The 24,481-nt window shown below is 32.9% G+C and overlaps 3 protein-coding genes and 1 non-coding gene across 12 annotated transcripts; 3 read left to right on the top strand and 1 right to left on the bottom strand.

Moving 5' to 3' along the window:
* Window positions 1-10,410: 10,410 nt before the first annotated feature.
* LOC140811478 (auxin response factor 18-like) lies at window positions 10,411-15,921 on the top strand. 9 transcript variants are annotated; one of them, XM_073169381.1, is made up of 15 exons: window positions 10,411-10,474; window positions 11,084-11,135; window positions 11,630-11,745; window positions 11,830-11,925; window positions 12,027-12,083; window positions 12,218-12,370; window positions 12,642-12,726; window positions 12,805-12,895; window positions 12,976-13,140; window positions 13,509-13,622; window positions 13,699-13,771; window positions 13,857-14,019; window positions 14,152-14,699; window positions 15,106-15,293; window positions 15,388-15,921. In XM_073169381.1, the coding sequence occupies exons 2-15, from the start codon at window positions 11,090-11,092 to the stop codon at window positions 15,533-15,535; spliced, it is 2,043 nt and encodes a 680-aa protein (XP_073025482.1). In that variant the 5' UTR covers window positions 10,411-10,474; window positions 11,084-11,089; the 3' UTR covers window positions 15,536-15,921. The 9 variants fall into 9 exon arrangements, with proteins under 9 accessions (XP_073025482.1, XP_073025486.1, XP_073025484.1 ...); XM_073169382.1 differs by lacking the exon at window positions 10,411-10,474 and adding an exon at window positions 10,493-10,680; XM_073169380.1 differs by lacking the exon at window positions 10,411-10,474 and adding an exon at window positions 10,493-10,777.
* A 551-nt stretch (window positions 15,922-16,472) lies between these two features.
* Window positions 16,473-17,671, top strand: LOC140812772 (uncharacterized protein At4g00950-like). Its single transcript, XM_073171129.1, has 3 exons — window positions 16,473-16,670; window positions 16,741-17,189; window positions 17,500-17,671. The coding sequence occupies exons 1-3, from the start codon at window positions 16,538-16,540 to the stop codon at window positions 17,575-17,577; spliced, it is 660 nt and encodes a 219-aa protein (XP_073027230.1). The 5' UTR covers window positions 16,473-16,537; the 3' UTR covers window positions 17,578-17,671.
* Window positions 17,672-17,784: 113 nt separating this feature from the next.
* TRNAG-CCC (transfer RNA glycine (anticodon CCC)) lies at window positions 17,785-17,855 on the bottom strand. The gene has a single exon. It is a non-coding gene; the product is annotated as a tRNA-Gly (tRNA).
* A 1,619-nt stretch (window positions 17,856-19,474) lies between these two features.
* On the top strand, window positions 19,475-22,200 carry LOC140812921 (pentatricopeptide repeat-containing protein At5g08510-like). Its single transcript, XM_073171308.1, is given in 3 exon segments — window positions 19,475-20,503; window positions 20,506-21,371; window positions 21,468-22,200. Coding segments are annotated over 3 exon segments (1,545 nt in total). The 5' UTR covers window positions 19,475-20,445; the 3' UTR covers window positions 22,089-22,200.
* Window positions 22,201-24,481: the final 2,281 nt, after the last annotated feature.

The raw sequence follows: 24,481 nt of genomic DNA, 5'->3' as shown, positions 1-24,481 counted from the left end.
TCTAACCTAAGACATCAACATCATTACTTTCACAAAACTCGACAAAACTCTAAAAAAAAACTCTCTTATCTATCATCTCGCATCTTTTGAAGAACCAACGTAGTAGAAACTGAATTCATGGCATTCAAAATGTCTATATTTTCCTTTTGGTAATGCTTGACACAATATATCTCATAACCCCAAAACTTCATGCATCAAAAAGAAGATGAACATCAATTCAAACGATTTTATATCTAAGTACAAACCTTTAGCCTCTCCATGAATATTACCATTTGAACGTCCATCGATTAGATCTCCAAGAACTGTACATATTGAACCAACAAATCAATCTATCTCTGAACTTAAAGTAAAAATGTCCACTCCAACGAGCAGTGCAAGCTCGTGCCAAAGAGTCAAACACCTGTTAAAAATGGAAATATGTCGATGGCTAGTACAATCGTGCTTCTCCCAATGCTTTAGTTCCCATTTTGCATATTGGAAGAGTTTGATTTGAATTCATTCATGTGGAAATGGTTAAATGAAGACCTAATTCTAAAATTTGAATTTTTATGCTAATTTTTACAGACTTTTAAGCCTTATATTTGTACAAGATTTATTAACTTATATATATTTATTAAAGTGGGATAGGGCAATTTTCTAGTGGGCAATAACCCACTATTGCCCCATAAAAAGTTGCGTCTTTGGGCGCTAACATATGGACACTTCTTTGTTCTTTACTAATGCTTGTGTGTCTTCTTGAGTTTGATGATTTAATAGCGAATGGATTGATTTCGATATATGCTCGGTGGATGAAAATTGACCTAATATCTCTACGGAATGGATGTGTTACATATCATAAATCATTTTATAGATACATATTGTATTTATTATGGTTGTTCCGTACGAAACTCATCTTCGAATGAGGCTATTATTGTCTTTGTGTATGGATAATGGTAGGTATCACACGTCATCAGAAAACTAGATATGATACTTCTGGAGGAAGCTGCACTTGAGATTTACTTGGTGTCGTTCATCCCAATATATATTTTATATTTATATCGGAGCATGTTCAAGAAATATGAAGTGGTTGTGTATATGTTTATTTTGAATAAGCTATGTGCACATGTTTATTATTTGATGGTTGTAAACAAGATATCACATTAAACTCTTTTTTTGTGTCGAGACTCGAGAATTACATCAAATAAATGATTTTGAACTCTTGTTAGATGAAATTTTAAATTTGTTTTTACTATAATTAATTAACTCTAATCGAATTACACGTTAATAATTATTAAGACTTAAGGATCCCTCAAATTAGATAAGGTGGAGTGTTATTAACATTTTTTGAGTGTAAATAATACTCCTCAAAATCCCGACCCACTCTCGTCTCGAAAATCTTGACCCGCATTTTTTCGACCCGAGTTTTCAAGATTTTTCTCGTCCCGCTCAATATCGGGAAAGGGATCGGGAAACTAGCATCCTACTGATGAGATTATCGACCACATTTGATGATGGGAATTGAGAGAATGAAAGCGTAAACAGATTGGTGAAAATATGATCTATTTGTCACACTCACACACACAAAATATGTGTATATATATTTTTTTCTAAGTTGGGTGAAAGCCCAAGAAAGTAATTTGAGGCCTACAGTTCATAAAATCTTTCCTCGAATTGATCGGTATACTGTTGAGATTTGAAGCCCAGTAAGGCTCAGCCTCTCTCCACATTTGTATAGCTATATATACTAGATACATTGAAACACACATATTGTATTGTATATGCAAAAATTAACTATAAATTTGAATCGTAGATATTTGAGATAATGATTATTTTATTTGGGTGAAAATTTGAAAAATATATATATATATATAATTTAATTTGGATGAAGAATTGATAAGAAGTGAGAAAATGTTTAATGAAATTTGTAATATATTTTCCTCACAAAAATACGGTGGGCATTTATGAAATTTTCAAAAAAAGGCTTAACCAACACATAAGAAAGTTTGTTTGTCTAGGAGTTTAAATTTGATTAATTGTATAGACATGTTTCATCTTTTATAATTATATTTTTCCAGTTTATATTTTATATTTGTAATTTTTTTTTATATATCAAATTTAGTCATTGTGTGGACATATTCACTAAGATTATGTTTACCATTGTTGGTTTTAAATTTGGAATTCATAAAAACATATTCAATGATTTATTTAATAAATACATTTGACAATGAATTATAAATCTTCAACTATTATTTATCAACATCATAGTGGATTTCAAATTCATCTTGATACGATCATTTCAAATAACAGATCTTTTGTAAGATGATATCACAAATATTTATTATGACAAAAACTTGTGTGAGACGGCATCACGGGTCTTATTTTGCGAGACAGATCTCTTATTTGAGTCATCCATGAGAAATATTATTTTTTATGCTAAGAGTATTACTTTTTATTGTGAATATCGGTAGGATTGATCCGTCTCACAAGAGACATACTCATTTAGTCATTTATTAGTGAGATGACGAGTCAATCATGTCCATATTTAAAATAAAAAATAATACTGTCATATGCTTTGTGTGGTTGTGTTGGGGCTGTAGGGTTTATTTTATGAAAATTCGTTCGAAATGAATTAAAATATGATACTATTTTCCGTGAATTTAAAATATATCACAGGTTTTAATAATTAATTATACTGATAAAAGGATATGATAGATTTGAAAGTCATCTAAGTTTAATTAATTCAAATAAATCAATGCATTTAAAATTACATAATTTCAAATAAGGATTTTTTCATTGTGTTAGACATTTTTTTTATACTTAATAATAGAGGTAAGTGTCGAATATATTAAATACACTGATTTAGTTATAATTACCACTAATAATTAATATATGATGAGAAAAAAGGGTTCCATCTTGACCATCGAAACTAATGTTTAAACTAAAGCAAAGCAAGTGGTTCCCTGCTTTTATATAAACTTAATTGTCGTTTACTAATCATAATTAGTACCCATCTCTTTTCACTTTTCTATTACATTAAATCATTAAGACAGCTTGCAAGTTAAAGTGATCATAATGTTTAAATTAATCACCTCTTTTTCCACTAAATGTTGTTAATAATCCCGAGCTAACATCATGCTAATCACATGCATGCGTATAGTTTTTAACAGTTCCTCCATACTCTATTACACAACACATACATACATACGTTAGTAGGTATTTTGTGAGACGTCTCACGGATCTTTTTTCATAAGATAACTCAACTCTATCACAAAATTGACCCGTCACGTGATTTTTTATATAGATACATATACACATATAATTATATATGCAAATTATTTATTTATTGCAAGAGTGTAGAAAAATCTAAGTAAATTTAAAGTTACAATATCTTTTTTAACAAAAATCACTGATATTTCCAAAGGAATGAAAACGTGACTCCAAAAAATCTTGGAATTTCAATTGGGATCTATTTATCGAGCAGATCCAACGGCTAGGGAAGCCTGGTTAGAGGTCAAAAGATGGTCAAGTTGTACGGACAAAGGGAACCCCAACCCTATCAAAAGAATCTAGCTTATATCTATGTATATAAAGGCCTTGGAACAAGGAATCCCACTAGCAAAGTTAAAATTAATTAACATAACTTAAGCTCTATATACATACACGTATCCCTAATTATTATATAATTAGATTTCGAATAAGATACATCGTCTCAAACTCGAGACTTTGATGGCATGTGAGTTATAAGTAGTCAGCGTGATTAACAATTTAACATTTAATTTAGTAGAGAATTTTGTTGCAATTATTTAAATTATACACTTGAGTGTTCATTTATTTAAATTTGACAAAAACTTGTGTGAGATGGTCTCACGGGTCGTATTTGTGAGACGGATCTCTTATTTAGGTCATCCATGAAAAATATTATTTTTTATGCGAAGAATATTACTTTTTTATTGTGAATATCGGTAATGTTGACCCGTCTCACAGATTAAGATCCGTAAAAAGGTCTCACATGAGACCCACTCTATTAATTTAAGAAGTGCGGTCCGAAGATAATTATGTTGGCATAGAATTAAACCGCTCGTGCGTGCACGAACTTATTCGATGGGCCAAGACAAGTGGAAAAGAGATGGAAAATGGAATGAGAAATGATTTTAAAATTATATAAAAATAAAAATGGAATGAGAAGATTCCAATGAGATCAAAATGATACCAATTTAAAAAATTGGTATTGGGGAATTGGAATTCAAAACGATATTCCATGTAATGGGTCCAAAGGAGACATTCTATCATTATCTTGAATTTTTGACAAATTGATTAACTATACATTTTAATGGAGCCAACAATCAAATAAAGACTATTAAAGATTTCCGATAAGATTGCCTCAAATTAATTAATTTACACAAAAAATTTGTTATACGGTCTCACGAGTAATTATATGAGACAGATCTCCTATTTGAATCACTCAAATTTTTTTTTTACTTTTTGTTCCAAAAATATTATGTATTGTTTTAAATATAAGTATAGTTGACATGTCTCACTGTGAGACCATATCACAAAAGACTTACTAATTATATTATGATTTCGGTTGGAATTTTCAAAATAGTTATTACCCTTTGTTTTGTGGGACATCTGATCGATTCTTTGCTCTACATTAGCTGCTCTGTGTGTATCTCTTTTATCAAATGATGTTTAACTAGAGATAACTAGAAATAAGAGTAGGGCTCTTGTGAGACGGTATCACGAATCTTTATCTCTGAAACGAGTTAACCCTACCGATAATCACAATAAAAAGTAATATTATTATCATAAAAAGTAATATTTTTTCATGGATTACCCAAATAAGATATTCGTCTCACAAAATACTACCCGTAAGACCATCTCACACAAGTTTTTGCCTTAGAAACAATTGAGACTTATTATTGGAATTTCATTGGATTAAATTTATCTATGATTGGAAAATATGATTAATAATTTAGGGCCTCATCGTGATTCCGTCGGTCCGATGGCATGACGAATTCCCAAATTGTCATACATAAAAAATTTTGTAAGACTGTCTCGCATATCAATTTTGTTAGACGAATCTCCGACTCGACCTAACTCATTAAAAAATATCATTTTTATAACAAAATTAATATTTTTCACAATATGTATGGATCGCGTAGACACGTCTCATAGATATAAATATGGTAGACTTGATCACAAGATACCTACTCATTATTATAACACCTTTATTAATTTTTGCATTTATAATCATGTCCATATTTTATAATATGAATCAAACTAATTACAAAAAAGTGATTACAATCCAAAAAACTTTTTTATAAAATAAAATATTATACAATCACACAATGCGTACGAGACACTGACATATATTAATTGTTCCACTATAATTTCCTTTACAAGAGGTCAATGTGATAGCTTAATGTTAGCAACATGGAAAGTTGGAATCATATCTATTCTTTAATCGAATTAAGGCATCAATCTAAAGTTCGGTTTTTCAAATATTAGTTGTCCTATCCTTTCATATTATATAGTTTATTATTTGGGCAATCATTTTATTTTGAGAAAATTAAAGATCTTTAATTTCCTCTTCCAGACTGGCTTTGGTTCGACAACTGTTGGTGGTACACATGAAAAATGTTGATCTTTACGAAGATAATTTTCGAACCTAGTTCTGATCATTTTTAGTGCAAAATGTTTGAATGTACTTGAAATTTTGCCGCCTATGTGTAATATGAGATGTGATCTCGAGTTAAAAACTTGTGTAAAACATATCTCCCGAAATAAAAGGGAAAATAACAAAAAAAAAACAGGGAAAATAGTAATTTTAATCATTTAAGTTGACATATTTTGGATTTTAGTAATATAACTTATCAAAGTTGAATTTTTTATCAGTTAACTTGAATTTGTTTTTGTTTGGTCATTTTTAGTGCCTCAAACTATAAAATCTATCGAATATGATTTATATAACATTGCTTTTCTCCCACGCAACGTAGTAGCGATAATTAAACATATATTATTCAAATTAAAATTAATTTAATAAAAAAAGACTAAAATAAAGCGAAACGATCACAATATTTCTAAACAAAATGAAAAAATTTGGCGTTTCACATTTTTTTTATTATGAATATTTAGTGTGTGTAGTATAAAGTTTTATTCTTGCCACATTATCCACATATGAGAGTATAAGTATCCGAAATGCAATATCCGGTGGTTTTAGGCAAAAAAAATGACAAAAAAATCAAGTTATTGGATAACAATCAAACTTCGACAAGCTACAATACTAAACTCAAAATAGACTAAATTATAAGACTAAAATTTTCATTTTCAAAAAAAAGAAGTTTTGTTTTTCGGTTGTAGTTTGAAACATGAAAGACAAAAACTTGTGTGAGACGGTCTCACGGGTAGTATTTGTGAGACAGATCTTTTATTTGGGTCATCCATGAAAAAATATTATTTTTTATGCTAAAAGTGTTACTTTTTATTGTAAATATGAGTAGGTTTAACCCGTCTCACAAATTAAGATCTGTGAGACGGTCTCACATGAGACTCACTCAACATGAAAATAATATAAGACTGTCTCTAATTTATTTAAATTTATAGTTGAAGCTGTTTTTAGAATGTTTGCGTTCTTTGATTTAATAGGCCTTTGGTCGGTTGAATATTAGGATCAAGCACTTAAAATTAGGCCAAAAGCTATAACTGTTAGCCAATACACAACTTTATTTCTTTATATTTGTTGCAGCGCAGAGTGCAGCTATTTGGGTGCTAATAGGTCGAGCTGTTAGGTTCATGAATCCGAGTAGGTGCGTATCTATCTGCTGATGTTGTCTCATATCCCTTATAGATCAGTCTTATCCTTTCCCTACCGTCGACCATGTCCCTAGCAAAGACATTATTATCCGTTAATATATGGTGTCATTCTTTTACGACCAACTTATTTAACCAGATCAAGCGGTGTAATATCAGCAGTTTGACGCATGAGAACTTCCCAGGAGGTCACCCATATCAGTACTACTCTTACTCATGCACGCTTAACCCAACAATATATATATATATATATATATATATATAAATATATATATAAAATATTTAAAATTGTTTACGTTGTTGTACGGTTTAAAATATTTTCTTACAGTGTTGCTATCGACTACATTACTTGATAAAAGCGAAAAACACACGGTCGTATGTGTTCTATTTCTAACCAATTCTAGTATATATATTCCGGGTTGTTTTATACTTTTTGCATGCTAAAATTATTTATTCCTTCCATACTTTTGTGTACGACACAAATAGATAACCCGATAACTCCAATAATCCAATTGTTGAATCAATTGGGACCTGTAATAATTAAAAAGAGAAGTATTTTTGAAAATAGTAACAAGCTACACCAAGTAAGAAGTGTAGAACGATTAGTTCATAAGGACCACCGTTGTATAACCATTCATCAACGGATGCTGCTTCCCAGATTGGGTAAAAGTGCAAACCGATAGCTGCAGAAGTAGGAATAATGGCACCTGAAATAATATTGTTTCCATAAAGTAGAGATCCAGAAACAGGTTCACGAATACCATCAATATCTACTGGAGGAGCAGCAATGAAGGCAATAATAAATACAGAAGTTGCGGTCAATAAGGTAGGGATCATCAAAACACCAAACCATCCAATGTAAAGACGGTTTTCAGTGCTGGTTATCCAGTTACAGAAGCGACCCCATAGGCTTTCGCTTTCGCGTCTCCTGCTTCGCCTAGCAGCACGACGCTTGACATAGGTTTTGTGTGACCATATATAAAAAAAATTTCGAATTTCAACTTTTTAATTTTTTTAAATAAAAACTCCCACCTAAATCCCAAAAATAATCTCATAAATTCAAATTTTTTAAAAATTAAAGTAGCAAAAACGCAGATTTCATTATTATTAAATGGATAATTGTTTATTTGCCTACAAAAATGTTTACAAGTTATAATTCTTATTCAAAATTGTTGTTAATTGTTATACAATATGAATTTTTATATTTATCTCTATACACGGATTGTAATGATTTATTTTTTTTCTAAAAATCGAAATATTAGCAAATAAATATGAAAAAATATATAGAAAATTGACATTTTATATTTAAATTGTGAACATTGTGGGATTTAAAATATGACAATTTTCGTACTTTCTCGTCACCATTTTGTCTTTTACTTCGTCGTCACAACCAATTCCCATCACCATATAAACTCCATAAATTTAAATAAAATAAAACGTAAACTTTTAAGGAATTAGCAACATTATTATTATCTTACCTTACCCAGCTCAAATTGTCTTAATTTCCATTCCAAATTTAACCAAACCTTGTGAATATCAAATAATGGTCCTGATCAGTATTTAATAATACAAGTGGAAATTAATCATACATGAAAATTAGGTGGAAGATTAATTTTTTCGAAGTTTCTGAATCGATGGAGTACTAGATATCTCTTAACTAATAATCACGAGTTAGATTTCCATACTAACACATTGTAAAGTGATTCTGTCTCATAAAACTTATTTAATACAGTTTACTTGATTAACGTGATTTTTGTTTTAGTTCCGAAGTTACACATTAAAAAATAACGACAATGAGTTTTCATGTCATGAAAAAACTGGCGACAAAAAGTGGAGAACATAATTGTAAAGAATTGGTGGATGAGCGTTGAATAGTCGTGGCCAATAAGCGAGGCACAAAAATTTTGACCAGGCCCAAACAATTGGTGACACGTCGATTGAAACCACGTGGCAGTAGTTGGGTAGCCACACACGACAAACACGTGTCTCACCTGGGTCCCATTGATTTCAAACACCTACATTTTGAAGTTTTTGATTTGATGATTTTAATATTATAAAGTAAGTATGTTGGTACAATTCCTGTAAATATTTTTTTTTTTGTTTTTTTCATTTAATTATATTTTATTTTTGAGTGCATAAAAAATCACTTTAGTTACCATAATTATATTAAATATATGATTTGTAGAGATAATATACGAATTTTTTTTAAATAAATTAAATATTGTAATTAGAAATTAATTTATATGAAAACATTACTTATTTAAATCGTAAATATGATATTTTCGTAAAAACTAATTAGTGTCACAAAACCGGGTCAGTATCTGTTTGATTTTTCAAAATATCAGAAAAAAAAAAAAATGAACGATTGCTTCATATTATTATTTTTAATAATGTTTGATAAAAAAAAATTGGCACTCATTCATCATTTTTTACTATTCCATTAACTGTATATATTATATATTGAAAAGTTATATATACGTGGTCACAAAAGTCAAACAATTCAAATAATAATATTCAATTTAAAAAATCCGTAATTTTATCAAATAGTTACATTTAGAGTAGGTTTTATGTGAGACAGGTCAACCCTGCTCATATTCACAATAAAAAGTAATACTTTTTCATGGATGACCCAAATAAGAGATCCGTCTCACAAATATGACCCGTGAGACCGTCTCACACAAATTTTTGCCTTACATTTATTGTCATCTTTGAAACTTTTTTTTTTTAAAATTATAATATTGGTTAAATGTTAGCTCCATTGCTACTCGTATATAAGATTTATGAAAAAGAATAAATGTGAATATTTAAATACACATAACTTAAGAGTGAGTTGGTTGAACTAAATCCCAAGTTTGAAAGTCACTCGTACCACCGTTCTTATAAGTCAAACCCACTCCTTTTTTGTGGAAAAGGCCAAATTTCCAAGCACTAAAACTTTCAATACAGATGGAAATTTAACATCTCAACCACAAAAAAACACGACAAAAGGGTAGATGAAATCAGAGAAAAAAGAAATGGAAAAAGAGGTCAAGTTTACAACACAGACATATCAAATAAGTCTTCTGTGAGACGACACATATCTTTATTAGTAAGAGATGTCAATTTTGTTCATATTTACAATAAAAAATAATATTTTTGACTTCAAAATAATTTAGTTGTCGATATTCTGTATTTTACTCTCTCTATATTAAATATATAGATTTGTTTGTTTTTTCATACATATTAATAAAAAAAATTTAGAATCAAAATTAATATGCCCGACTGGCTCGGTTTTTCTCTTAATTTATATATATATATATAAAATTTTGTTCAATTTTTCGGTTCTATTTGTTATAGAGTGAGTCTTATGTGAGACCGCTTCACTGATCACAATATGTGAGACGGGTCAACCCTACCCATATTCACAATAAAAAGTAATACTTTTAGCATAAAAAGTAATATTTTTTCATGGGTGATCCAAATAAGAGATCTGTGTCATAAATACGACCCGTGAGACCGTCTCACATAAATTTTTGCCCTGTTCATATATGGATATGTAATATTAAATGAAGAGGCTAAAAATTTAAATCGTTATATTATATTGTGAACCGTGGCAAGAAAACATGATGGAGCAAACAAGGTATAAAAACGATAACAATATAATATTTAGCAAGGAACTAGGATAGAGAAAGCGTGGCAAGTTCTTGTAAGTTTTACCAAATTTATGTATGTATTGGTGGGAGGAGTGAGTGGTTTTGGGATTTGGTAAAGGTTGGATTCAGGTAGTGTTGCGTGAGAGAGCGACAAAAACAGAAAGAAAAGGAATTTTCCGTGAAAATGCCGAGGGAAAAAGAAATGACTGGTTTTGGTCACTGAAGAGTCTAAAGCGAATAGTAGTTTTGTAACTGAAAAGTGAGAGAAAACAAGAAGCTTTAGCCCTTTCTTTCATCCCTTTCACACACCATTTGTCATACACCCTCGAGAAGCTGTTACGCAAACCTATACATACGTATATACATACCTATTTGCTCCTTGTCTTTTTTTTTTTTGCTTGTGAATGACAGTGGATAATAACTGGTGGGCTTTTCTTGTTTTTGGATTAGAGGTGTTGAATTCCAATGGGGTTGGTTGAAGTGCGTGAGAGGAATTTTCTTCCTACTTTATTTCTTCCTCAAGACTCGAGCTTTCATTTTGTTTCTGGGTTTCTTGGATTTTATCGCTAATTATATATTACTTGAAGTGTCAAGTGTTTTTTTTTTCCTTTTTTGGTTGGCTTTTTATTTAGCATATTATTCTAATCTGGGAGCTTTGGTAGATTTGAATGGCGCATGCTGATGGGTTGAGAGGAGCAGGTTCTCATGGAACAGGTGATAAAAATGGTTTCTCTTTCTTGATTTATGATAATTTTGTGTTATTTGCTTTGACCAGTAGAAGATGCTTTGGAGATTCTATTTTTTCTTGCTCCTGCAACATAGTTGAAATTTCGCGCACTTTCATTAGCCATCTCGACCTGCTGGGGCTTTTTGTTGCAATTAAACGGTGGTTGATCTAGTTAGTCGTATGATTATCCGTGTATAAGTTTTGCAGCCTGCTTCTGCTTGCTTACTGGAATATGCGGGCTTCCGTTCAAAATTTCTATTTGTTACCTTAAAATTTAATTGGAAGGACTGAAAACTTTCACCACTCCTGGTTTCAGTATCTGTTCAGTTTTCCTTGTTCTTTCTGAAATGTCCTCAACCGTGAAATTTGGTAGCAAATCAAAACATTTACTTGTGAAGGTTTAAAACTGATTGCCAAACTGTAGCGTCCCATCTCGTAGTTACACGACTAAAAATGATGTTTTGCCTTTTATCTTGGGTAGATATTGGAAGAGATGATCTCTATACAGAGCTGTGGAAGGCATGTGCTGGACCTCTAGTGGATGTTCCTTGTAATGGAGAGAGAGTTTACTACTTTCCTCAGGGTCATATGGAACAAGTAACCTTTCCACGATCCCTGCTTGAAAATTGTTCGATTCTTTTTTCAAATTCATTTGGAATTATCCATTTAATAAATTTGCAGTTAGAAGCATCAACAAATCAGGAATCGAATCTGCAAATACCTAGGTTCAATCTTCCTCCAAAGATTCTCTGTCGGGTTTTGAACATTAAATTACTGGTATTGTTCATATATTGTTCATTGTGGTTCCCTTATTTTCCCTCTTTGGTCATTTCTTGAATATTCTTATCGTGTTTCCTTGGGTTATACTTAACTAATAGGCGGAAGCGGAGACCGATGAAGTTTATGCCCAAATCACTTTATGCCCAGAACCGGATGTAAGCTATCATCTTGTTGTATTCGGCATTATCTTTGTGTTAGAGCTGTGCCCTATTTTGTTTGTCTGTATAGTTGCACACTAAGTATGTATGTATTAACAACGACCTTTTTCTTGACAATTTTTAAATACTAGCAAACTGAACCGACTACTCTGGATCCATCCTTACCTGATCCACCAAAGCAGATTGTTCATTCTTTTTGTAAAATATTGACTGCATCTGATACGAGCACTCATGGTGGTTTTTCCGTCCTTCGAAAGCATGCCAATGAATGTCTGCCGCAGTTAGTAAGTAATTTCTTTAGAGAAACATATTACTTGGTTAAAGAGCATGTCATGTGCATAATTACTTAGCAAAGAGAAGATGTTAAAAAATCTCTTTTGGCAATCGTGTAAGGATCAATATTATTGGGCTTTGAGCATGAAGTGGAAAAATCACTGTCCTGACTTCATCGTTGTCTTGTTTTCGTTTTTTTTATTTGTATGTTCTTAGTATTTTATTAAAATGAAAGCTTTACTATATTATCTGATCTTTTATATGCTGTTATTTATTCTCAAGGATATGACTCAACCAACCCCAAACCAGGATCTGGTTGCCAAAGATCTTCATGGATATGAGTGGAAATTCAAGCACATATTTAGAGGTAATGATCATATTATGTAGCTCGAGGATCTGCCCTTTTCATTGTATTTTACAAATCTGGGATTTAATGACTCATTAGGTCAACCTAGAAGACACCTACTTACAACTGGATGGAGTACATTTGTTACCTCTAAGCGAATAATTGCGGGTGATTCTTTTGTCTTTTTGAGGTAGCTACTGATTCTACCCTGCTTGAATGCCCCTTTCTGTTTTCGCAGTATAAATTTGATATAAGAAAAATCCATTGCAGGAGTGAAAATGGGCAACTGCGAGTCGGGGTTCGCCGTCTTGCTCGGCAAGTGAGTTCCATGCCACCTTCTGTCATCTCCAGCCAAAGCATGCATCTGGGAGTTCTTGCTACTGCATCACATGCCATCACAACACAGACAAGATTTGTGGTGTACTACAAGCCAAGGTACAAAACTCTCTTAAAACTGTTGATTTTCATTGTTGATAAACTTAATCTCTTCTACTTTAGTTTTGAATTTTATAGTATAGTCAACAGAGTAGGACATAGCATCGCGGGATTTACGTGGTTTGGTCATATAGGCCTACTTCTACACACAATTTTAGAATCCTTAAACTTTATCGATCTATCTAATCTTACTTTAGATTACAATCATCACTCATTATATATGGGAAAATATATTAAAATAAATATGATATTAAAGCTTCCATCATGCTAAATCATATCAAATATATAGTAAAGATTACAATCTTATTGATATTAAATCTGCTTTCAAACTATATATTTTGATATCTAACATTTTTATTGATGTTCAGGACATGCCAATTCATTATTGGGTTGAACAAATACTTAGAGGCCATGCATCATAAATTTTCATTGGGGATGCGTTTCAAGATGAGATTTGAAGGGGAAGATTCTCCTGAGAGAAGGTTCTCGGTTTGCTTGTGTTTCAATCATTAAGCTTAGATAATTCAGTAGCTGATTACAAGTATTACCCATTTTCAGGTTTGCAGGCACCATTGTTGGTGTTGGAGACTTGTCTTCAGAATGGACAGGCTCTAATTGGCGGTCTCTAAAGGTGTATAATCGTATTGGATTTTATCTCATTAAGCATATCAAAATCAATATTTTCACGTCTAAATAATGGTTCCTGCTCCGATTAGATTCAATGGGATGAACCAGCAGCCATACTGCGGCCAGAGAGAGTCTCACCATGGGAGATTGAGCCTTTTGTACCTTCTGCTTCAGTAAATGTATCACAATCACCTATGAAGATCAAAAGACCTCGACCCCTCGATCTTCCTTTTACTGCTGGCACACAACATGGTTGCTCTTTCTCTCTCTCTCTCTCTCTCTATATATATATATATATATATATATATATATATATATATATATTCGCTCTACATTGATAGAGAGTGTTTCATGTAATGACTTGTTAACTGATGTTTAATGTAGAAAATATGATCACCCCAGGTGCTTCTCCTCTTCGACATCCGAAACCAACAAAATCTCTCGAGTCATTTAGCCCCTTAACTTCTAATGATGTCCAAATCAACAATAGCCAAGTTTTTTGGCCTCCAAAGCCGAAAGATGCTAGAGTATCATGGCCATTAATGTCACCATCGAATGTTTCTATAAACCCTTTTCAAGAATCTATCGAAAATCTATCTGTACAATCTGTCCTTCCCGGTTATCAAACCCCTATCTCATTGAGGGACAGTAATTGCCTCAGCCAAGTTGAAGATATAAAGAAGTCTGAAACTGCATCAGTTTGCAGATTATTTGGAATCGATTTAAGGAACGATTCAAAGAAAATGCTCCCACATGGAAAGGAAGTCTCTTTAACTTGTACAGGCATTCCCAATAAAAGACTTGAAGCTGATGGGGTGGACAATGCTGAAAAGAATTTATCAAAAGAAAAAAAGCATGTCGAGCCAGAGGTTTCTCTGAGTGATAGTCGGGCCAAGCAGGGTTATTCTTCATCTTCAAGAACTCGAATTAAGGTAGGTTCATCTTAATCTCATTGAAGTTATGTTTTCCTTAAGTCAGGAGCTCGTATGAGGTGGCCTTAGTAATAGTTTTATACTTTTTAACATGGTTCCCTCGCGTATATATGTTCTCAGAATTGATATCAATGACATACACGTACACTTTGGCCTAGCAATAGATAACTAAGGGCACATTAGACTAAGTTAACTAAATATTGAGGGTTTTGTGCATGGGGGTTTTGAACTTTCAATTCCTGATCCTGGCATCATCGTTTAGACCACTCTTCTCAAATGCTCAAGCTTATGGGGTGGTCTAAACAATAATTTTATACTTAAAAAAATGAACTTCTGCTAAAAAAAATTAATGAACTTCTGCTAGGATATGTTTAACGCTTTGATATGAGTCCTTTACTTGTGCAAGGTTCAAATGCAAGGGATTCCCGTTGGACGTGGCATTGATTTGAGTGCTTTTGAATGCTATGATGACCTTCTCACTGCGCTGGAGAATATGTTTGAGATTAAGGGAGAACTTCGTCATAGAAGCAGGTGGGAAGTTGTGTACACCGACATCGAAGGGGACATGATGCTCGTGGGTGATGATCCATGGCTGTAAGCAGTTTGGGACGTTTCCATATCTGACATGGGTTGTGTTAGATAAAATATAGCATCATTTTATTTTATTCCTTTTCATGGATTTTTGCAGGGAATTTCGTAAAATTGCTAAAAAGATATGCATATACTCCAGTGAGGAAGTAAAGAAGATGAGCAAAAATTGCAAGTTTCCCTTGTTATCTCGACATGGCGAAGGCATGATCGGAAGCATAGAGAATGAACTGGACTCAGAAGCATGAAATGTGTATATTCTCTTGTATATTCTTCTCTTCTTTAAGGTTCCACTTGGTTCAGGTTACCCAGTAAGGTGGAGGAGAGGTCTGGTGCTCTGTTTTTTTGAGCTTGTTCTATAGAGGTAACAGAAATAAATTTGAAGTGAATTAGGGGTTATGGAAGTGCAAAGCTAGTAGATTTGTGGAAACACTTGATATGAAAGATCAATCTCTGAAATTGTAAATATTAAGTTTCTGAAATTGTTAGATACTGTGTTGGGATTGAGAGTGATTTGAGAATATGAAAAATGGCCAAATCTCAGTAGCCTACTAAAATCTTCGGATTGTTGTGTGAACTTTTTGCTTTATTGCAGCCAGTGAATGTGTTTATTTAGTGAGACTGTTTGATGGTTCATGCTGATAAATTGTCAAAATTTTGGGGGAATCAAACAATGTACAAATGATCTCAGTTTGTTTTATTTAATTTAACAAGCACGAGGACCGCCTAGCTTCTCTTGGATGAAAAGGGTCCAAGCTGAAGATTCCATTTTTGAATGTACATCCATTCTTTTGTTTTAAAATCGAAGATTTCTTCACAAGAATCAGAAAAAGAGTCCTATGTGAAAATGAGAATGTGAAAAAAAAGAAGCCTAATAAAGTTAACACGTATGTGGTGTATTACTCTCCCCTTCGTGATTTTATTTTCTGCTCCTTTAATTTGAAATGAGTAACTGGTATATTTGATTTCAGATTCAGGAATATTAGAAAGCTGGTATTCTTTATTCCAATATTTTGAAATTTAATACTTTCTGAAAAAGCATTTTATTTTGTACTCAAACTCAGGATTAGTTCTTATTTCATTACTATATTGTTAATGATTTTTTAAAGTTAATTTAATTTGTTATGATTTTTTAAGGTTAATTTAATTTTACACGTTGAATATAAATTGTCTCCAAAGAAACATACTTCAAAGTTCTGATTTCCCCAAACCTCATCCAGTAAGAACTCGCACTCGCACAGAACAGAAGCATGGAAGGAAGGGACGAACGCCAGCACTCTGCGCCGAATATACTGATTCTCACTCCGCCTAACCTTCCATTGTTGAACATATATGCGCCATCCATGAACGGCCACAGCCACTCTCCTAGTCCTCGACACTCGGGTAGTTAAAGAAATCTCACGAAAATACGATTAATATTTGTTGTCTGATCGATCCCATGCTTAATTTTCAGGTGCGGAAACCCCGCCGCTGCAGACCTTAGCTTCGGTTCCATTCAGATGGGAGGAGCAGCCAGGAAAGCCCCGACCCTGCGCAGCAGTTCTACCCGAACCCATGAAGTGCTTGGAGCTTCCACCCTGCAAAGCTTCCAAAACGCCGTCGCCCACTGCAGTCCTCGACGGGCCTTACAATGTGGGACGACCCAAATTCTCTTCCTTCAGATATTTTAGAGATTCCTTAGACAGTTACAGCAGCAGTCCTGCGGATGATGCAGCACTCATCGGCAACAAACGTATTACAAGGCAAAAGGCAACTGGGCTATTCGGTAGAAGCTTGAGATGGAAGGTGACTGGTCAAAAGGAGAACGACAGGGATACTTTCGGATGCTCACCCTCCGACGATACTAAGAAGGTGGAAATCGAGGCAAATACGAGAAGAAACGCGAAATCTACTCCCCTGTGGGCAAGTTTTCACCCTTATTTCAGCTCATTTTGAATATTATATTTTAGAATCAAATTAAGTTGATGGTAGTTTTCTGGATATATAATTTTTTTCATTTTTAACGTAGACGGTCTCACGAATCTTTATCTATGAAACGGATCAATCATACCGATATTTACAAGTGATACTCTTAGTACAAAATAATATTTTTTCATGTATAACCCAAATAAGAGATCCGTCTTATAAAATATGACCCGTGAGACCGTGGTCGTAGAGCATGGACTTCCAGTGAGCTAACCAATATGTTGTTTATCCTCTCAATCAATTTCAGGCGTCCATATACGAGGGCTTGAAGCACGTTATACCATGGAAGAGTGCAAAAAAATCGAAGAAAGATGACCATCGCTGAAAGAGCTTTACGACGAAGTTTTCTTTCTTACTTGTTGTTTTTCCAACAGAATAAATATAATGATTATTTCTGATGCTTTATAATTTGTGCTCAAAGTTTTCGAACCATGTTAAATCAAATCAAGCAGCATTATTATCATATCAAAAAACCAAGCAATGAAAAAGGATAGGCATCAAAAGTTGTAGAAATTTAAAGGCAAAATTAGAATGCGCATCCGGGGAATCGAACCCCGGTCAGTACCGTGGGAGGGTACTATGATACCACTACACTAGATGCGCTTTGTGTTTCCTAACGGGTACAGTTTGGTATTTAATAACCTATTAAGTTCCTTAATTTTATGTACAATTGATTAAAATCTATAGAAGTATGTGTTTCTAAAAGTAGACAGGTCTAGAGATGTAATCGAGTAGAATTCTTGAATGTTTGAATTTGATTCGTTTATAATCGAGTCGAACTCGAATTTTATTTAATGATAATATTCATGACTCACGAGTTTATTCAAGATTTTATCGAGTCTAAACGAACTTAATAAATATGAATTATAAATTTAAATTTTCGTTAAATTCACTAAAAATTAAATAATATATTTATTAAAAATTGTAAATTTATTATAATAAATAACTTTAATAGATTTTTCTATATATTTAATAAATAATGTGCTAAAATAAATAAAATATCAAAAATATTATTTTTCATCTAAGAGATGACTCACGAACTTATCAAGCAAACGAGCCGAATATTGTAAAACTCGAGCTTTGTTCATTTATCATAATGAGCCCCATTAAACGAGATTTATCGAATCGAGCTTCAAATAATTCACAAACGATTTGATTCATTTACATCCTTACACAAATCTATCCGATTTACAAAATTTTTTTTTATGTCTGATTATTATTAGTAGGGGTGATCAAATTTTTTTATAAACCGCCCGAACCGAATTGCACAGCATCGTTTTTTTATAATATTTTATAAAAACCGCGATTAAAAATATTAATCATAAATCGTATTGCGTACGCGGTTCGGTTATTTTTTTTGCCAAAACCGCACCAAACCGCATCCCCTAAACCCCTTGCCATAATATTGGGCCTATAATTATAATAATTTGTAAACAACATATTTAAACAAAAAAGTTATCATTCATTATATCTCAACTATCTTCAAAATTATTATTCTTACAAATAAAACTTATCTTTTTCTTAATTATTCTTCGTATTAGTTTTTTTATTAAAGTATTTACTTCTTTTGCTACAATATTTTGTTTGAAGTTTGAAAGTAAAAAAATGATAAAATAGTGTAAATGTCATTTTTGTTGTGAATGTATTGTGTTGTTAAATTCTTAAGTTAGTTTTGAATCTTGATTATTGTTTTATCTATTTTGATTTTTATATGCTTTGAATTATATTTTATATTTGAAGACAATATATTGTTGTTGTTTTCAAATAAATTAGAATATTTGTTTTAATATTTTTCATTAAGAAGACCGTAATCCGATCGCAACCGATTGAAACCGCTCAAAACCGTAAACTAATTTTTCATGTAAAATCGCGATTAATTTTTCAAAATATTAACCGACTTCATATAGCAATTCGGTTTGAATTTTTTTTTAAAAAAGCGTAAAACCACACCGTGAACACCCTTAATTATTAGAAGATATTTTTATGAGGGTGCGAAAGCAATTATAGCATGTGGCGAGAGAATCTTTTAGGGCATTCTAGCTTTCGAAGAGGTCCCACAGTGGTTTGTTACAGTCCAATGAATGAGATTATTAACGTAAACATACTTACCAATTCAGATTAAAAAAATATATAAAAATTATTAATAAACTCGCATTAATAAAATTAATTAATACTAAAAGTATTACGAAAAGTAAACCAATAAAACTAATTTTGTGTATTATGAAGCGTAACATCCGCACGTTCTTCTCGAAAAATAGTCTGTCCCTGATTTTATATCTCAACCACTGTCCTAAAATCGATCCACAGAAACAAGGGAAGAAAGAAAGATAGAAACATGTCTTCCGATGAGAGCAGCTGCGGCGGCGGCTTCATCAAGTGCGACAAGCTGGACCGCGTGGCCAGCTGGGTGGGGTCCAGTGTCGCCACGGCCTTCTTCACTTCGTTGGAACGCTGCTCCTGCATCAACCTATCCACCGACGACGCCGATGAGGAGGCCAATGACCGGCCGCTTATTCTCACCAAACACCCCTCTTTCGCCACCGATGCCTCCTCCCACCACCGCCCCGCAGATAATAATGTCCCTACGCCTCCACCTGTGATCTGAGATGCTAATGTTTTGGATTTGGTTGGATTAATCCAACGCTCTCATGCCGTACGTTATTATGTGATAATAATATTATTTTTTTTGTAACAATGGAGATTGGGGAGGGCGGAATTCCGATGATTTGTATTCTATTTGGCTTGTGTGTGTGTGTGTGTGTATGTGTATTTTTATAAAAGATTTCCCATAGCAGAAATCGATGTTGCTTAGAAAAATTATTCAATTAATTAATATTCCATCAAGAATATTGTTGTTGATAGAAGCCATCAATTACGAAACAATCATAAATAATTAATTAATTTTGAGATTAATTGTACGACATAGTTTATCCATTCTTTAAGTAGAAGATGTCGGAAAAGATTTCATCTCGGTTCATATGTACTAGGAAAAATGCTTCCGTTTGAGCTTATAAACTTTTGATTCCAACTCTTATTAATTCACGAATATTCAAAGAATCATATAAAAATTCGAAAGTTGTTGAGCGCGGAAAGTATATTGGTGTATATTGATTTTGTTTTGTAGCAAAAATCCTGCATATTTTTCACTCATTTTTTTCGGTTTCAAAGAATCCCAGCAGGTCTCAACTCTCGCATGAACCAGCTGAAACAGATACACGCCAATACGCTGAGAAATGGCACAGACTTCACTAATACATGATCACCAAGCTTTTGGAAATCCCAGACATAGACTATGCCCACAAGCTGCTCGACCAAACGCCTAATCCATCACTCTTCCTCTACAATAAACTCATCCAGGCCTATCATTCTCGTGGCCTACATTTCCAATGCTTCCTTCTCTATTCTGGAATCCTTCGCCATTGCTTTTACCCCAATCCGCACTCATTCACTTATCTCTTTGCTGCATGCGCAAACCTTTCATATCCTTTGCAGGGCCAGATGCTGCACTCTCATTTTGTCAAGTTTGGGCTTGATTATGATGTATATGCCTCAACTGCTTTGGTTGACATGTATGCTAAAATGGGCTTGTTGCATCTGGCGAGAAAACAGTTTGATGGGATGAACGATAAAGATATCCCCACCTGGAATTCCTTAATTGCGGGGTACGCGAAAAGTGGGTGTTTGGATGAAGCCTTCAGCTTATTCTTGGCTACACCATCAAGAAATGTGATATCTTGGACTGCATTGATTTCTGGATACTCGCAAAATGGGAAGTTTAGGGAGGCTTTGGAAATGTACATGGAAATGGAGAGAGAGGGAAGGGTGAGGCCTAATGAAGTGACGATAGCTAGTGTTCTTCCAGCACGCGCGAATCTCGGTGCGTTGGAGATTGGACAAAGGATTGAAGCTTATGCTCGAGCCAATGGTTATATAAAAAATCTGTTTGTCAGCAACGCGGTGCTTGAACTGTATGCGCGGTGTGGTGCAATTGAGAAAGCAATGCAATTGTTTGAAAACATTGGAGGAAATAAAAATTTGTGTTCTTGGAATACTATGATCATGGGTTTAGCAGTTCATGGAAGATGTGATGAAGCTCTCAAGCTATTTAACCAATTGCTGGTAAGCCTTTCTGAGTACATTACTCACGTAACTATATATTAAGCACTGACTCATGCAATGCAATTTAATCTTTGTACATTCTGAATGGGGATGTAGAGAAATGGCATGAAGCCGGATGATGTCACATTTGTGGGGACAATTCTTGCATGCACTCATGGTGGCATGGTTGCTGAAGGCCGGGAGCTCTTCAATGCTATGGAGAAAATATTTTTTGTCCTTCCAAAGCTAGAACATTATGGGTGCATGGTTGATCTTCTAGGTCGAGCCGGTTTGCTGCAAGAGGCTTATAAGCTTATAAAAACTATGCCCATGAAGCCCGATTCCGTTGTATGGGGAACTTTGCTAGGGGCTTGTAGTTTCCATGGCAATGTAGAGTTTGCAGAGAAAGCTGCTGAGTCGCTCTTTAAGTTGGAGCCTTGGAATCCAGGTAACTATGTGATTCTTTCCAATATATATGTAAAAGGAGGGAAATGGGATGGAGTTACGAAACTTAGGAGGTTGATGAAGGGATACAATGTGACAAAAGCAGCAGGACATAGCTTCATTGAAGAAGGAGGCATAATCCACAAGTTTATAGTCGAGGATAAGTCTCATCCGAGGTCTGATCAGATACTTTCTGTGTTGCATTGTGTCACAGCTCAAATAAAGATTGATGAAGATCATAAGATTGATTGGGATTTCATCAGTGAGGAAATAGGGACAGTGCAAACAGATTGATAAATTTATCTTTTGTCTGTGAGTAGATTTGAAGATTTATGTATCCAAGATGATAGTTCAATTTCATTTTCCAAATGGACGTATTCATGTGAAAAAGGTAATTTTCTGTGTTTAACGGAAGAAAGAAATTAATTTCTACCATTCTTGCAGGGAAAATCTGTTGAATGGACAACTTACTATTTGGTCCGGCCTCAATTGTACTTAGAGCCGATTAGATCACCACTTCGCATACACCGCATGATACTAGTTTCTTTGTTTAATTTGCACTTGCAGAAAGTGAAATTTAATTAGAATTATATATAAATGTTCTTTTTTCTCAACCATTTTCATTTATTCTGGTGTAGTCTTACTTTAATACCTTTAAAAGATGAAAAAAACAAAAACAAAAACAACATTTTCATTTATTTTGGTGTGGATGATTTATCTTTGAAAGCTAATCTTTTTTTTTTTAGTTTTTGTTTTTGACACCTCACTTTCTTAGGTTTGATTTATTCTAGCTTATTGTTTTCTTTATTACATGCACATGCTTTGAATATCCTTTGAAAGCTCTTGTTTGTACTTCAAAATTCTATAATTATGTCCTATAAGAATGATATGAACGTTAAAAGCAAGAATATAACTGGTTGGAAATATTATGTACCATTTATGACATTGAAATGGTCATATCGCGTTGTTGGCTATTTTATGTGATCGATTTGGTTTTACCATTGAGCTTGCTGGTTTGACTCTAGAGTGATGACCATGAAAGTTATAATCCTATTTTTTAGCTTAAATTAATCACCGTTGACCAATATATGATATGCCATCGAAAAACTTCAGCTCGCTAGAAACTAGGTTGTGTTAGAATTATATTTCAGCTGATTATCATTTCCAAAATTAACATCTACCAACTACACACTTAATGAAATATATTAGAAACAAGTTTTGTTATCATCAAAATCAAGATTGCTAGCGTCTCCCAATCCGACTATCCTCTTTTTTCATTATCACAAAACTTGGATAATAATAAAAATGATTTTATCTTACATATTTCGAGTGTTGAAGAGTGTTCTATAAACTTGATTTGGTGCAAATGATTTATCTTTAAAAACTCATATCTCATTTTGTTCCTCACACTCTTCTTGGATATGCTCTCATCCTAATTTTTTTCTCATAATCTGCCTATGCTTTGAATACTCATCAAATGCTTTGTTTGTTATTCAAAATATTGTATGTATGGCCTCCAACATTATATGAACGTTAAAAATAAAAATATGATTTTGAAAAAGTTTTGTACGATTTCTGAAATTGAAACCGTCATATTTGTGGTGTTAGCCATTTTGGAGATCAAGTTGATTTTATTGTTGACTGGACGAACTAGTTTGACTCGAGCTGGTCCAAGTCTGGCCGTCGCCTCTCTTGATTATAACCCTTGATTTGTTGATTTTTGGCAATTGATTAACATGAAAATTGTATCCTTTTCTTTTAGCTTTTCAAAATATACTTCCATTTATTATTACTAGTAAGAAGTACGTGCGATGCACGTAAATATTAATTATTTAATAAAAATTAAAATTTGATTTTTTTTAAAAATAATTTGATTCATTTTTTTATTTATATTGATTTAATCTTTTGTCATATTAGACGAATAAATTAATTAAGAACTTATATACTTTACTTTCAAAATTGTTTCTCAAATTGAAATTCAAGTCGTTAATTTTATGTTATATAATAAATTATAATTAGCATAATATATAGAATGAATTGAACTGAAACAAATTTTGAAAATATATATATTTAAGAACCACGTATAAGGTATAATAACCTAAAAATCAACCAGATTATGGATTTTATAAATGCATAAATCATAATTTATATAAGTGAAGCACACTAAGGACAAATAATTGTCAATTTAAAATATTTATGACTAACTCGTCAAAATATTATCAAAACTAATGAAATAATAATAATTGATAATAAAATATAACCTATAATACTCAAAATTTGCTTTTAAAATTTGTTTTCAATCATTTTTACACGGTTGAAAGATTTTCTCAAACGGTTATAAATATTAATCACGTGAAAAGTGTGAAAGACGGTTCAATATTTCTAATGATATTTTCAACCAGTTGACAATCTAAACAACAAGATATAGTTTGAAGAGTTAGTCTCATGTGAGACCGTCTCACGGATCTTAATCCGTGAGACGGGTCAACCCTACCCATATTCAAATAAAAAGTAATATTCTTAGCATAAAAAGTAATACTTTTTCATGGATGATCCAAATAAGGGATCCGTCTCACAAATACGACCCGTGAGACCGTTTCATACAAGTTTTTGCCTAGTTTGAAATGTAAAAACTTGTGAAAAGTAAAGACACGGGAATTTTATGGATGTAAAACACTCACACGTCA

This window comes from Primulina eburnea, chromosome 14, assembly GCF_022965805.1.
Source record: "Primulina eburnea isolate SZY01 chromosome 14, ASM2296580v1, whole genome shotgun sequence".
Classification (NCBI taxonomy): domain Eukaryota; kingdom Viridiplantae; phylum Streptophyta; class Magnoliopsida; order Lamiales; family Gesneriaceae; genus Primulina; species Primulina eburnea.
Note: the sequence above shows the minus strand (reverse complement) of the source record. Positions and strands in the feature narration are given on the sequence as shown.